Source organism: Felis catus, chromosome A2, assembly GCF_018350175.1.
Source record: "Felis catus isolate Fca126 chromosome A2, F.catus_Fca126_mat1.0, whole genome shotgun sequence".
NCBI lineage: Eukaryota > Metazoa > Chordata > Mammalia > Carnivora > Felidae > Felis > Felis catus.
The window spans coordinates 65,451,489-65,467,237 of NC_058369.1; the positions used below are offsets into that span (position 1 = coordinate 65,451,489).

General features: G+C 51.6%; 1 protein-coding gene across 3 annotated transcripts in view; it reads right to left on the bottom strand.

Moving 5' to 3' along the window:
- Positions 1 to 1,602: 1,602 nt before the first annotated feature.
- Positions 1,603 to 15,749, bottom strand: part of DDC (dopa decarboxylase) — an 85,695-nt gene continuing 71,548 nt past the window's right edge. For 2 of the 3 annotated variants that reach the window (XM_003982613.5, XM_019825243.3), the window contains exons 11-15: positions 14,962 to 14,981; positions 10,990 to 11,088; positions 7,540 to 7,641; positions 4,234 to 4,448; positions 1,603 to 1,997 (exon numbers count right to left, since the gene is read on the bottom strand). In XM_003982613.5, coding sequence (XP_003982662.2) covers positions 4,248 to 4,448; positions 7,540 to 7,641; positions 10,990 to 11,088; positions 14,962 to 14,981 — 422 coding nt within the window. In that variant the 3' untranslated portion in view covers positions 1,603 to 1,997; positions 4,234 to 4,247. Of the gene's footprint in view, positions 1,998 to 4,233; positions 4,449 to 7,539; positions 7,642 to 10,989; positions 11,089 to 14,961; positions 14,982 to 15,749 lie in introns of those variants that run through there. The other variant, XM_023250175.2, reaches the window with a different exon arrangement.

Sequence of the window (15,749 nt, forward strand, 5' to 3'; positions counted from 1 at the left end):
AGGGCAGGGGGTGGGGTGGGGGGTGGGGGGTAAGGTCTTCTCATTTGGTGTCAGAAGTATTGTGACTACAAACAGTTTGGGTACCAGGATTCGGTTGTGTCCAGATCTGCCTGGGTTTTTCCAACACTCAGCAGGAGGGACCATTATCAGATGCCAGAAGGCAATAGGGTTTGCATCAAATTCCAGTACCAGCAGTGGTCTATGAACTATGTCGTGATGCCAAACTGAACATACATTTATGTAAAGATGCTATACATTGACCAAAGATTTGGCAGAATGTTCCAGACCTTTATAAACTATGGGACTATTTGGGGGTTGTCAGGTTGGGGTCCCAAGACTCTACCTGCGAGGGGAAAACGAGTTTTTCCCAGAAGGGAAGATGAATGTCCTCACTGCCAGTTATCCTGAGAAACGGTTCATCCTGGAGAGCAGACAGCATATTGGGCAACACACTTAAGTGGGCAAAGGTGTGGGTTCTAGGGCCAGACTTCCTGAGTGCCAGTCCTGGCTCGGCCACCAACTAACAGCAGGACCTTGGGACAAGCCACTAACCGTCTTGAGAAAACCCAGTATTCCCATCTGTCACGTGGGAATAATAACTGAGAGTTTTAAAATAAGTATTAAACAGGTTAATATTTTTAAAATATTTATAACAGCGCCTGGCACGGATCGCGGGCTGTGACTGTTCACGGATGGGTAGAGAAGGAATGACCTGACCACGTGGGATGGAGAACTCCATGGCATCTGGTATATTTCCAGATTTCTGAAAGACAGGTAATTTAATTGCATTTAGGGATCCGAGGTCTATGAAATTCAAATAGACTTATTAATAGCCTGAGGGAGGCACTCTTGAAAAGAGTGCTTTGGTTTCAATAGTTCTATTGGCTCTTAAAGAACAAGCACTTTGGCTCTTTAAAGGACAAGCCCTCATCTTGGGATTAGCATGCAGGAGTTTCCACCAGCAAAAATGGTTTCAGACAAAGATAGGCTATTTGAGGAAATACGGCATGTTGTTGGCATTTAGGTTGGTAAGAGCATTCTGGTTATTTATGTTTTTGTTTTATATTTATTTATCTTTGAGAGACACAGAGCACGAGCAGGGGAGGGGCAGAGAGAGGGAGACACAGAATCCAAAGCAGGCTCTAGGCTCTGAGCCGTCAGCACAGAGCCCGACGTGGGGCTTGAACCCACAAACTGGGAGATCATGACCTGAGCTGAAGGCGGACACTTAACTGAGCCACCCAGGCACCCGAGCACTGTGTTTATCAGTCACGATCCCACAGGGCAGCGGGACTGATCAGACGAGGAATCTGAAACCCTGGAGGTTAGTCTTTCCCATCATGCAGTAGTACTTGGTCTGTGGAATTTATTTCTTCAAGAAGTGGAGTCCTCTCCGAGTAAAACTTGTGTGTTGTTAATGCATCTAGTGCCTGACATCTAGTAGGCACTCCATGAACATCCGTTGAATGAATGGCAGTGAGCACCATTTAAAAATATCCAGGGATACCACATCTTTGGCTGTTTTGAAAGGTTAAGTCCATATCACAACAAGCAACTGGGTACAACGTGCAACCAAAAAGAATGCTTACCAGACACAATGGCCACCGCACTCGAAATTGTTTATTAAGCACTGAGCCACAGGACGGAACAATTTAAAGGTGTAATCTCAAGTCCCACGATCCTAGAATGCCCTGGAAAATAGTTCAGTAAGCTTCTCCCACCACTGACATTTTCAAGAGCATGATGAAAACCTATGATTTTTGAATCAACAAAAGTCACAGCCAAATAATGAACAAAAGCTACATCCACTGGATTAACTTTTCACGTAGCAAATAATATTTCGTCCTTGATTAGATGGTGAGCAGACAGAAACACAAGGCTCTGGAGAACTTCAGAGAAGGAAACATGAGGCCACACGTGGGTGTGGGTCCACGGAGCTAGCATGCTTCTATTCTCTTCCACGGTGTTCAGATATATTTCTTTTCAACTTTTGATCGCTACAGGGGAAAAAAAATAACATGAACATAAGGCTACATTCAAAAAAAAAAAAAAAAGGAAGAATCCGTATCTCGTATGTTTCTCTAGAACACACAGAAGGAAGATGCCATTTCTCCAGGGAGCTGGAGGGAACCATGTAATATAGATGAATACGACTTGTCAGAAATGAGACTGAATCACCGATCTGGCTTCTCTCCAGCACATTTGATCAATGCCAGCCAGAATCTGTGCCCAGTTTCCCACCACCCTCTGTGAAATAGGAAGAGTTCCTTCTTTCCCTAGAATTGTGGCCATGTGGATTTGATGTGATCATCTCAAGGGAGCCCAAGTGAAGCCCATGCATTCAGACTTTCATGGCTCTAATTAACCTGGCCCCCAAAATTCCATGTGTTATGAGTCACTATTGTGTCCTATACATATATATTTTTAATGTTTATTTATTTTTGAAAGAGAGAAAGAGCACCAGCGGGGGAGGGGCAGAGAGACAGGGAGACACAGAATCTGAAGCAGGCTCCAGGCTCTGAGCTGTCAGCACAGAGCCCGACGTGGGGCTCGAACTCACCAACTGTGATATGACAACCTGAGCCAAAGTCAGACACTTAACCGACTGAGCCACTCGGGTGCCCCTATTGTGTCCTATATTAAAAAAAAAAAAATTATGGGGCGCCTGGATGGCGCAGTTGGTTAAGCGTCAGACTTCAGCCAGGTCACGATCTCGTGGTCCGTGAGTTCGAGCCCCGCGTCAGGCTCTGGGCTGATGGCTCAGAGCCTGGAGCCTGTTTCCGATTCTGTGTCTCCCTCTCTCTCTGCCCCTCCCCCGTTCATGCTTTGTCTCTCTCTGTCCCAAAAATAAATAAACGTTGAAAAAAAAAATTAAAAAAAATAATAATCTCATTTGTACCTTTTGGATTGATAACACATATGACTTCACAGTAATTGTGACTTCTGTCAGAAATGTGACTTTGCTTCTGCTAATTTTTTAGGGCGACAGCCTCTCTCTGTGTTGTTGTGGGCACATGGGAACAGAACCCTGCTACGCTACATCCTGATGAGATTTGTGCAAACACAGGGCTGTGGAAAGGTTAATCAGGAGTGTTTGCCTGATATGGTTTCCTTTTGTGTAACAACAGTTATGCCCCCTCCGCCCCCCCCCCCACTTCATGCACATGTTTTTTTTTTTTTTTAGAGTTTATTTTTGAGGTGGGGCGACAGAGAGGGAAAGAGAGAGACTCCCAAGCAGGCTCTGCACTGTCAGTGCCCAGCCCGACTCAGGGCTCAAACTCACAGATGGTGAGATCATGACCTGAGCCGAAATCAACAATCGGATGCTTAGCTGACTGAGCCACCCAGGCACCCGGATGCACATCCTTATCAAAGCAGATTGGAAATATGTGAAACTCTGGTCTCTCCCCAGCACCTTCCAGAAATGCTCAAGCTCTGGACAGGATGGCCTCTTGAAGAAAGATCCTTGTTGTACCAGGAAAAGGATCTCGTCTTTCTGGACAGGATTTGACCAAGGAAGGTGCCTCTCTGACCTACCTCACGGGCAGGAACGACAGATCCACCTCTCGCATAAATGAAATACAATTTTTAACGTGCAATTCCTTGAGCATTCGTTCAGGTATGCCCAGTTAAGATTAAGAGCCAACAAGGTAAGGGGTGCCCGGGTGGCTCTGTCGGTTAAGCGTCCGACTTTGGCTCAGGTCATGCTCTCACGGTTCGTGTGTTCGAGCCCCGCATCGGGCTCTGTGCTGACAGCTCTGAGCCTGGAGTTGCTTCGGATTCTGTGTCTCCCTCTCTCTCTGTCCCTCTCCCGCTCATGCTTTCTCTCTTAAAAATAAAAAACAAACATTAAAAAAAAAAAGCAAACAAGGTAAAACTGTATCACATCCCCCATGGGTTGTGATATATGGGTAATGGGGCAACAAGGACAAAGAGAGAGAGTGAAACATAAATTCTCGGTCGTGTCAAATTCCCTTTGTAATGTTCTCTTTCATCTTTATTTATCCGCAGTCTGCCAGTTTAATACAGAAGCTTGTTGTGCTAGTAAGTTGCGTCGTGAACTCCGAGGGCAAACGACAGAGGTGCGGGACTGATCGTCACATGTAAAAGAATGCAAAGTCGGAAGAACGGGTCAAGGTCCCTAAAGAATCCTTGCAGCACAAGGGTCCTGCCCCTTGTCGCCTTGGAGGAAATCCAGCAGCGCTGCGTGGGGGGGCCGGGAGGGCAGCTTACCTGGGGCCGGGCTTCTATTCCTTCTCTGCACCCAGCAGGTCGCTGGCCAGCTGGCTGATGTGCTCCCAGGCCAGCCGCACGTGTGCAGATTCCACGGTGCGGGAGCAGATGGCAAAACGAAGCACGAACTTGTCCCTCAGGTGACATGGAACCAAGTGGATTTTTTTGGTGCCGTTTATTCTTTCCAGAAGAGCTTCATTCAGCTTGTTGGAACCCTGCAGAGACGGAGGGGGGGGGCGTGCTCAGGTCCCCGAGGACTCGGACTTCAGCTGAGCACCGCGCAAGGCCAGCATTAGGCAACACTGCTCTGTGCCACTTTACAGGAGTAGGGAGAGGGAGGAGAAAAGCAGGAAGAGGGGGAGGGCCATCAAGGGGAGGGGGAGGGGAGGAGGAAGAGGGGGAGTGAGGCGGAGGAGGGTGGTGGGGAGGGAGAAGGGAGGACGGAAAGGAAGAAAGAGAATAAGAAGAAAAACGGGCTGAGTGAGGACACCGAATGAGCAGGAGTGGTTGAGATGAACTGGGGTGAAGGACGGAAAACCAAGGACGCAGTAGCTACAGTTTATGTGCTGGGCGTTAAAGAAAGTCATACTATGTGCGCTGAAGCCGTCGATGATGAAGAGAACACGAAATCCAGACCGGAGAAGAACGGGACAGAGAGAAGAAAGGAAGGACCAGGTGGTAGGCATGCAGATAGAGAAATGAACCACAAGCCCGAACAAGATGCTTCCCGGAGAAGAACCAGGATCCCTGGAATGGAGACAGCAAGCGAGTGTGCTCAGGAAGAAACCTCTACGGGCTGCAAAGCGCCCTGGGCTTCCGGAACAGGGAGGGGGTGTTCCCTGTGCTGCGCGTGCGCAAGGGGCGGGGCCACCGCAGGTGCGCCTGTCGGGGACCTGGGTCAGGCTGAGATGCCCCCAGCTGGCAATTCCACTTGTGTGAATGCGCGTGTTGGACCAGCCGTAGAGCCCGAAAGCAGATGGGTGGCACTGAAGGATGGTGTTGGGGACACCACTCTGGGGAGGACGAGGATCTGAGATCCTGGCAGTGGCTGTGACCCTGGCTTCTGCTGAAATCCTCATCATGTGTGCAGCTGACCCTCCCACCACTCCAGTTTGAGCTGTGCAGGGTCTACTTATGGGTGGAACTTTTTCTATGAATCTAGCACATCCCTAGGAATGTATTTTCTCTTCCTTATGATTTTGTTAATAGCATTGTCCGGGCTGCCTGGGTGGCTCAGGCCATTAAGCGTCCTACCCTTTTTTTTTTTTTTTTTTAATTTTCTTAATGTTTTATTTATTTTTGAGAAAGAGGCAGATTATGACCGGGGGAGGGGCAGAGAGAGAGGGAGACACAGAATCTGAAGCAGGTTCCAGGCTCTGAGCTGTCAGCACAGAGCCCGATGCGGGGCTCAAACTCGTGAACCGTGAGATCATGACCTGAGCCCAAGTCGGACACTTAACCGACTGAGCCACCCAGCCTCCCCAAGCATCCGACTCTTGATTTCAGCTCAAGTCACATCTCAAGGTTGGTGGGATCGAGCCCCACATCAGTCTCTATGCTGACAGCTCGGAGCCTGCTTGGAATTCTCTCTCTCTCCCTTCCGCTCTGCATCTGCCCAATTCGCCCTCTCTCTAAAAAAAGTTTTTTAAAGATAAAAGTAACATTTTCTATCCTCTAGCTTACTTTCTTGTAAGCACACTGTGTGTAATACACAGAACATACAGAATGTGTGATAATCGACTGTGTTATCAGTAAGGCTTCTGGGCAACAGTAGGCTGTTAGCAGTTAAGTTTTGGGGAATTCAGAAGTGGATTTTCCATTTTGTGGGGGGCTGGGCCCCTAACTCCCTCCCTGTGCTTTAAACGGACAAAGTGTGTGGTGTGTGGGTTGCATCTCAATAAAACCATGAAAGTTAAAAAGCGAAAGTCCTGCCAGGACACCGGCAGTCAAAACAGAACAAAACGTCTGTCCGTGGTGAACACGGCAAAACACACTGTCAACACCAGTGCCTCCGGAACCGTGACCCGAGGCCACTCTGGGGGACCCTGCGGCTGGGACACCCGTGCTCTGAGATTTCCCCTGTGTCCACCCGGCATATGTGTGTGCCCCTCTGCCCTCTGCACACTTTCTCTAGGGTCTCTCCACTTTGTTTTTATTTTCTTAATTAAAAAAAAGTTATTTATTTTTGGGAGAGCGTCAGTGGGGGAGGGGCAGAGAGCGAGGGACAGAGGATCTGAAGCAGGCTCTGTGCTGACAGCAGCGAGCCCCGACGCGGGGCTTGAACTCACGAACCACGAGATCGTGACCTGAGCCGAAGTCGGACGCTCAACCGACTGAACCTCCCAGGTGCCCCGTAGGGTCTCCCCACTTTGCACTCTGCACAGAGTGCATGGCCCTGTCGCCAAGCCCTGCACCGGAACCCCAGCACCCCACTAACTGTGTAGAGTCCAAGCTTTCTCTCTGGTTCTCATAGCCACCCAGAAGCTCTGAGAAGCAGAGGGGAGGATATGGTGAGCGGAGGGCCACCTGGTGATTACAGCACGTGGACGGTGCAGCCGGGCCCACCCCTGCTTCTCCCGATGGCCTCCATGGTTGTGAACAAGGAGGCCTGTGGGAAAAGTAGGTTCTGGAATGCATGGCCAGCTTGAGAGCTGTCAGTGTGAGGCCCCCATCCAGCCTCGGTCACGAGCTAGACTAATAAGGCGCCTGCCCATCCCGCACCTTTCCGGGCCTTTTGAGAAATGTGGTCACGAGTCCCAGCCTCGATGGTTGGTGCCCGCCGCGCTCCAGGGAAGCTCCCCCTCCCACGGTGAACGCACTCATCGTCAGGCGGCAGAGCGCCCAGAACTTATACCCCTGTGTGCACCCAGCAGCCCGCAGGGGCTGGTTAAGGTGCAGAGTCTGCAGGTCTGGGCTGCGGCTGGAGCCGGTCAGGGGATGACACTCGCATCAGTGAGCCAGCGCCCACTGTACACGGGCCAGCGCCCAGAGCATTCCCGGTGGTAGAGATACATGCGTGGAGAAAAGGGAGGGCACTCCAGGGCCAAGGGCCTACACAAGCGAGAAGCCTTAGTCTGCTCGAGGAACGGCAGAAGACGGCTCCTGGAGAAGAGTGCTCGGGGCCCAGCGGGCAGTCAGGCTGGGGCAGGGCCTGGAGGGGCAAACAGCAAAGACTGGAAAATGCGTGCTGAGTTCCGTGGTTTCTGGGGAGCTCAACTGCCAGTCTTGTGCTCGGAGGCGATTAACAATACTCTCTCGCCGGTCACCGTCACAGACCATGAAGGAGACTAAAGGAGACAAACGTACCTTGAGCCGAAAACAGACCAGCCCCAGAGTGACCTCCGCGCAGATTTCAAAGCGAGGGTCCTGGTGCAGCAGATGTTCAAACTCGTGGGCCAGCTGGACGTGCTGGAAAGGGAAGGGCATCTGTCTGAGTTTCCCGACACCACTCAGCTCAGGACTTAACCACCTAGAAAACCTCATTAGACGGCCCATGCATAATTCATTCACATGCTCTCAACCATTTTGTTCGAGCACGTACGTTCCTCCACACCAGCCGGTTAGGAAAAAAAACCCGTTTACCAGGAGGGAAGGACGAGTGTCTTCAGAAAGACACCACTGCCATTGTCTTTTGTTCAGGGGACTGTTTTAATCTCACCAAAACAATCAGTTATAATCTCAAATCTTATTTAAACATCCTGGTAAAGGCAGGGTAGCTAGCCACTACTGAGAAGCCCTGTGCCGAGCGCCGAGGTCCCCGCCATCCTACTGTCCCCATGCAGCCCATGGGGTAGGCGCTGCCACGGTTATGCCCACTTTACAGTTAAGTAAACCGAGGGTGTGACGGTGACATACATAGCTGCCCGTCACCGAAGCTTCAGTTCTGCGGTGCTGTTATCCAACAGCGCTTGCCACCAAGAGAAGAGAATGACAGTCCCCGTCACGTTCGATAAATGCCTCCCTCTCGCTGCATTCACCACCTTATTTGACTTGTAGGGGTTCGTGGCGCACAAAAGGGGATTCGTATAGTATGTGAACGGAGAACAAGCTCGCCACGGTCCGCGTGCGTGTTGCTCATTCCACACCCAGGCGCCCGGCTCAGTGCTCAGTGCTAGGTGCTCGGTGCTCTCAAGTAGGTGCTGGGGGCCGGGGTTGGGGGCGGGGGGCGGGGGGTGGGGGGGAACTCTGAGCAGAAGCCCCGCTGGGGAGTGTTGTTGGGAAGGAAGTCTCATCGGACTGTGCGGCTCCACGTCCCTTAATAAATATGGTGCCACTAGAGGGCACCAAAGACTTCATGCTGGCAGGTGTTGTTTCCCTCCTTGGTCCACCTGCCTGGGGACAGGCTTTGACCATCCCGGTCCCTTCCTGTCAGGCTGGATGGGAGCCCTCTCAGGGTGAGGCATGGAGTGTTTTTTGTTGTTTTGTTGTTGTTGTGTTTTTGTCTTCTTTCTTTCTTCCTTTCTTTCTATTCTCAAGTTAGTTAACATACAGTGGAGTCTTGGTTTCAGGAGTAGAACCCAGTAATTCATCACTTACACATAACACCCAATGCTCATGCCTACAGGGGCCCTTCTTAATGTCCATCATCCATTTTCCTCGCCCCGATCAACCCTTAGTTTGGGATTCATTTCTGGGCTGCAAGCCTGGCTCAATGTTCACTAATCAATCAGTGCGTCCATCACATGAATAGAAGAAAGGATAAGAACCATAGGATCCTGTGAATAGATGCAGAAAAGGCTTTTGACAAAATACAGCCTCCTTTCCTAATGAAAACCCTCAAGAAAGTCGAGATAGAAGCAACATACCCTGACATCATAAAAATCATGTATGAAAGACCCACAACTAATATCCTCAATGGGAAAAAACTGAGAGCTTTCCCCCTGAGATCAGGAGCACAACAGGGATGTCCACTCTCACCGCTGTTGTTTAACACAGTGTTTGAAGTCCAAGCGTCGGCAGTCAGACAACAAAATGAAATGAAAGGCATCCACATTGGCAAAGAAGGAGTCAAACTTTCACTCTTCGCAGATGCCATGATACTCTACATGGAATATCCTAAAGACTCCACCAAAAAGCTGCTAGAACTGATAGATGAATTCAGCAAAGTCACAGGATATGAAATCAACATAGAGAAATCGGTTGCATTGCTATACGCCAATAATGAAGCAACAGAGACATCGGAGAATCGATCCCACGTACAATTGCATTAAAAACCATAAAATAACCTAGGAAATTCCCAGCCAAAGATGTAAAAGACCTGTACTCTGAAAACTATAGAAAGCTTATGAAGGACATTGAAGAAGGCACAAAGAAATGGGAAAACATTCCATGCTCATGGATTGGAAGAAGAAATATTGTTAAAATGCCGATACTACCTAAAGCACTCTACGTATTCGATGCAATCCCAATCAAAATTGCACCAGCATTCTTCACAGAGCTAGAACAAACAATCCTAAGGTTTGTATGGAACCAGAAAAGTCCCCGAATGACCAAAGCAATGTTGGAAAAGAAAAGCAAAGCGGGAGGCATCACAATCCCAGACTTCAGCTTGTATTACAAAGCTGTAATCATCAAGACAGTATGGTATTGGTACAAAACAGCCACACAGATCAGTGGAACAGAACAGAGAACCCAGAAACAGACCCACAAATATAAGAGGCAGGGAGTGTTTTTACAGGAAGCAGCTTAATCACACCCAGGGGCCCCAGAGCCTTAAGCTATGGTGACAAAGACCACTTGATTTTTGTCAAAGTTGAATCCTAATTATATTTGAGAGCATGTTCTCACATGGGGAGGGGGATCTTGCACCCATAAACTCACACGCAAACACTCCTTTCCTAGTTCCCTACCCCACAGATCCTCCTGGTGACTACCAGCTCCCACGGGCCTCATAAGGTAGACAGATGGCACCGTGTGGCATTCCACAGGCCATGTGCCCTGCACACAGGAAGAGCCTGGAGCCACTGTGTGCTGCCCACAGCTGCACCACAGACTAAGCTGAGGCACCAGGACCCAAACTGTCACGGTCACTAGTCAGAGACCACAGGCATCCCTGCTTCCATGAAGCCCGAGGTCCTCTGTCCAGCAAGATGGCGCCATCTTGGCTGAGGAAGGACGCCAGCATGGGAGGGACCAGCTGGGAATCGGCAGCTCTCTGCAGCCAGCTAAGTGGGTGGGCCTTGGGGGAGTCCCAGCACATACTCTGGCCTCAGTTTCTTCAACTGCTTTAAAAAAAAAATGGCAGGGTGATGGGGCTTGAAGTAGACCAGTTGTTCTCACATTGTAGAGCTCATCACGGCGGCCTGGTTCACTTATAGCAACAGAGGTTGCCGGGACCCACCCGAGAGTATAAGGCCATGCATGTGCTGCTGGTCGGGGACACACTGAGAAACCCTAGGCTGGAGACTATCTGTTTCCAGAAGCTCCAAGGTTCTGCCGTGCTGGCAGTGTTCGGAGGGAAACGTACTGTGTTCTCATGACTGCCCTGCTGTCATTGCACCCGCTGCAGGTGAGGTGTGGCCACAGTCCCGGCCGTGTGGTGTACTCACTTTGCAGTCCCCTGGACCTGACGGCCTGTGGTCTTCATGGAAGCGTCCAGAAGGTCCATAATCACGCACTGACCATCTTGTGAATGGCCAACCCTCAGTAACGCAAACGAACCTTTATCATGTATTTGCTTATTAAGCCATCTTCCTCCATGTCTAGTGTCCAAGGCCTGCCTAACGTTCCCCAGCTAAGTATTGAAAGCACAGTCACCTTGCGGATGTAAGCCTGCAGTCCCTTGACGCCGTACATCCTAAAAACAAACCACATCTTCAGAGAGCGAAACCTTCGGCCCAGCGGCAACTGCCAGTGCTGAAACAGAACAGAAAACGCTGCGTCAGGGAGGAAGGTACCGCGAGCTGGTTTTCCTCTGGCTCCTGGGGCACCTGTTTCTCTTGGAGACAGCTGATTCCCTGGAGGCCTCCCCTCCCCGTCCGGCCACCATGCGGGCTGAGCAAAGCCCACGGCTGGAGGCTCTCTTTGCAGAGCCCCGAGACAGACGAGGACGGACCAGGCTGCTTCCTGGGAAGGCACTGTGTTCTCGGAGCAGATGTGTGCAGGTTGCGCACGGATGGAGCTCACCAGCCAGCGGGGGCACGGGCGTCTGCAACTGCGGGCAGGAGGAGGCCGAAACCCACCCCTTCGGCTCAGCGTGTTCCCTGTGCTGTTCCGGCACCCTTTTCTAGAACAATAGGGGTTCTCTTCCTCCCCCGCCCCCCGCTGCCACAGAATGACCCGCAAGACAGTCACTAGAAAATACAACCCCGACATGCCGGTCCTCCAGTATGCTTTCCCTAGTTTTTCCTCAATCTGTCAGCCGGCTGGCACTCCACCAGCTGTGGGGGCCCCCCAATGGCTGCAAATGCATGCAAGCCAGCAAGAAAGGACCCAGAAGGGAGGGAGGGCAAGGGGGCCTTCTGGGACCATAAAACGGGCATTTCATTGTGACTTTTCAAATGGCCAGGTTCTATCACCTACAGAGAAGATGCTGAGGGCACTTCAGGCTCCCTCTCTGTTCCCTGGACCTTCCCTGCAGGGCAGGGCTCGTGGAGGACTGCAGTGGGGCAGAGGGCACAGCCCGGACCCTCCCCCAGCGCATCCGTGATGGGCACAGTGGGGCTGTCCGGGCCCTGCTCCCTCTGTAGCGCAGCGGGCGGGCAGGTTTGAACCTTTGTGCTGAGCATGCCCAGGCCACACCGCTTCTGAAGGGCAAATGCATCACCAGGGGGTCCCAGCAAGGGCTTCAAGGAAGCCCCTCAAGTTTCAAGGAGAAATAGGGGCCCGCTACTGACGCTCAGAGGCATCGGACCCAGTGTCACTCTGTGTCCACCAGGCACTGTGCCCAGCGGGTTCACGCAGCATTTCACCCCGTCACCCTCACGCCTGTGAAGCCGGGGCTTGTGTCTTCATCTTACGGGAGGACAGCAGGCGTGGAGAGGCTGGGGGGGCCACGTGCGATGCCCCAGAGCCCGGATGGCCCCCGCGGACACAGATCCACCCTAAGGGACAGCACGTCTGCAGGTTGTTGGGGGAAAACCGAACTAACTCACTGGCCTTTCTGGAAAGTCAGAAAGCCTACCACCCCCCCTAACTAGTGATGGGCAGTGCTTTCTTCCCATTGTTCACCACAGACGCTGCATTCCAAAATCATTCCCCACCGCGTCAGCGAACGTCCTGGAGATCAAGACGGGACTGAGGTCTAACACTCGGAGGAATAGCCTCACTAATGAATCATGAACGGCTTAGTTAATCTTTACACCGGGAGGAATGGCTTGGGACCTAACTTAATTTCTGCGGTCCTGGAGTAAAAATGCGCACAGTTTAATCTAGCGCTGATTCAAACGTGGCCCTAGAATGCTGTCACCACCTGTCCTGAGCCTGGGGCAGGACCGGGGTAGACGTCCCCTGGAAGAGAAATTCCCTTTGCACCCAGTCTGTAAGTTCAGAGGTGACAGGACATGTCATAAGGCTTTATGGAATATCGTTGACCACTGTACTTGAATAGTCAGGAGGAAAATCCACATACACGGGCCACCTAAAATGATTCTGCGTGTAGAAGCCAGTCACTACTCGAGGTTTCTTGGACACCAAAGGAGCTATTTCTGGGTACTTTTCCCTCCACAACTGAAAATTTTAAAACCTTATCTCCAGGATGTCCTGTGTGTCGTCCCACTCTTGATAAGCCACCGAAATGGACCAGAAGATGTATTTTCCTCACTCAGATAGCATGGGGGCTGTGAGGCTCAGTGAGTGGGCTTTTGACCCAGGCTCTTGGCTCTCTTTAAATTAGGTTCAGCAAATTCTTTGACCTCGAACCTCTTGTTTCCACATCTGTGAAATGGGTATAATGATGCCCACTTTGCCTAAGACCAGGTAAATAAATGGTAGGTAAATGCTGCTACAGTTCCCTCTTTGGTCATTCACAAGCAGACATGATGTAAAACCCCCTTTGCCAAGGTGTTCCCACTCCCTCCTCCTGGTGCTGAGTCTGCCCTTGTGCCCCCATCCCTTGAGGGCTGACCGTCCTGCCAGGGGCTGCTCATGCCTTTCACCCTACACTTCCCAGACTGGCCTGGTCAGGGGCCTAGAATCCCCGGAGGGGGGGGGGCCTCCTCTGCAGCCTGGAGGCCATGACCACCTCGGGTTGAAGTTTCCATCGTCTTTGAACAAAATGATGATGATGTCTGTGATATATATATTTTTTTCATCTGCTGAGCCCAGCACTCCCTCGTCAAGAACAGCCCGGGCCCCAGGGCATTTGCCCAGACTTCACTCTAAAGGAAGAAACCATAAAAGAGTTCCAGAAGTACCTATATGTGCATCAAAAAGGGAAGATATCCCTACATTCTAGCTAAGAGAGCAGGAAAACTGCCAGAAAATACGGTCAGGGGTCTCTAGGGCTGTGGCACAGGGAAGGGGGTCAGGGTGGGAGGCGGGTGACACGTACTTGTGAGGAGTAGATGGAAGGAACAACACTCATAGGGCAAGACTGGTGCCCCAGGCCCTTTGCACAGCCAGGGCCCAGACACAGGCTCCCCTGCTGAGGCTCCCACCGACCTGCGTATTCTTTCCTGGTGGGAATGCCCTGCATCTGCCCCCACTTGACCTCTCCTACTTTGTGGCGCTGTTTTTCTAAGGACTCACTTATGCGCATCAGTTTTTAGAGGACTCTCCGCTCCAGAATAATTTCCCCATCCTTCCAATTTGCTCCTCCACGAATTTCATCTGCTTATTCACGGACCACGAGATGCCTGCGGAGAATACACTACGCGCCTGCCCCCCTGGCTCTCTCCGCGGGCGCGCACAGCAGGACATAAAGCACGGTTATCCAAGATGACCTCGCAAGCCAAGGGGGGATGGCCGCGAGGGTGGGCTGCCACAGTGCCGCACGCCTGCCTGGATCCAGGTCCTTCCCAAACAGCAGGTGGACCAACCCGAAGCTGCCCGCACACGACCTACAGTTCATAGGCTGCCGGCATACGATGCCTGGGACTTGGTTCTCATAAACAGCACAAGGAGAGTCTAAGTGAAGCTAGCGGGGCCCTAGCTGACCAGCTGGAACGTGTTCCCTCGGGCCGGAAACAGCCAGCAGCAAGGAGCAGCGTGTTCCAGATCTGTCTCGGCACGGCAGTTCACAGCGGTGTGCAGAATGGTTATCCCCGCGTGCGCGGCCATCTGTGCCCCTGTCTCTCTCGGTAGCCTGGGGGTCCGGGAGGGAGGCACGGGGCCTCACTCATCTCTGAGAAGCTGCCAGAGCCGTGCGTAGCTCCCGGCTGACAAAGAGGGCCATCCGAGCACCGCTGTGGTCTCTGACTCTGATCTCCCACTGCCCTAAGGGGAGAGTGTGAGCCCCAGGCGCACGGCAGCCGTGCGGAACGGACGGGCCGTGTGGTCTAAGGATAACACCTGTTCTAACAGAGGATTCTGGGGGCAGAAGTTCCTGCCTCCTTCCGAGGGGCGCAGGCAAGATCATTTCCTCCTGATCCGAGACCCAGAGTCGGTGGGCTCAGCACAGCTGTCTGTGGCCTGGCTTAGGACCCAGCTAGAAGGTGTCTTCTAGGGTGACTCTGAGCCTGAGCGGAACAGGAGGGCAGCGGGAGTTACAGCCCATGACAGGACCCCTCTCTGTGTTCACACTTTCGATCACCTGAGCCCTGGACTCAGCGCGTCAAATCTCCCACTTACCCGATAGTCGGTGATAAGCCCTGGAAAAGAGAAATAGAAAAGAGAAGCCATCAGACACACTGGTCGATTTCACATCTATTCCTTCTCACCTTCAAGGTAAACTTCCTGTGTCCCGTCCCTCACCTCCTGCACCAGACAGCAGAGCACAGAGGGCAGGAGGCTGGGTGTTTGGGGGGCACTTCCCAAGGTACCAGATCCAAGGGGCTTTCCAAGAGAGCAGGGTTCTCAGGACAAATTGGAAATGCCAGATTACAACTGGATTCCCATTCGCTTCACTTTCTATGGTCACAGAAGCACAAAACCCGAGCTTTCTTCTGGTATCGGCATTCGGAGCATGTGAAGCCTTCCTCGTGCACTCATTCATGCGCAGGAAGGTGAATTTGTGATATACAGAGTGAGTAGGATATCAGACAAGAATCTAACTTTTAGGGCGCCTGGGTGGCTCAGTCGGTTAAGCGTCCGACTCTTGATCTTGGCTCAGGTCATGATCTCATGGTTTGTGAGATCAAGCCCCGCCCCCCCATCGGGCTCTGCGAGGACAGTGTGAAGCTGCTTGGCCTGGGATCCTCTCTCTCTCTCTCAAAATCAATAAACTTAAAAAAAAAAGGAATCAAACTTTTGATGAGTGTTCATGTCTGTATTCTCGGATCTTAGTACAGAGTCTGGCATGGAGCAGATACCTGAGTGTACATTCGATCAATGTCGTTATCCTGGATTCAAATGGCTTCATAGTGGTTACAAAAAATGGATGGTTAAGGGATGCCTGGGTGGCTCCCTCGGTTAAGCAT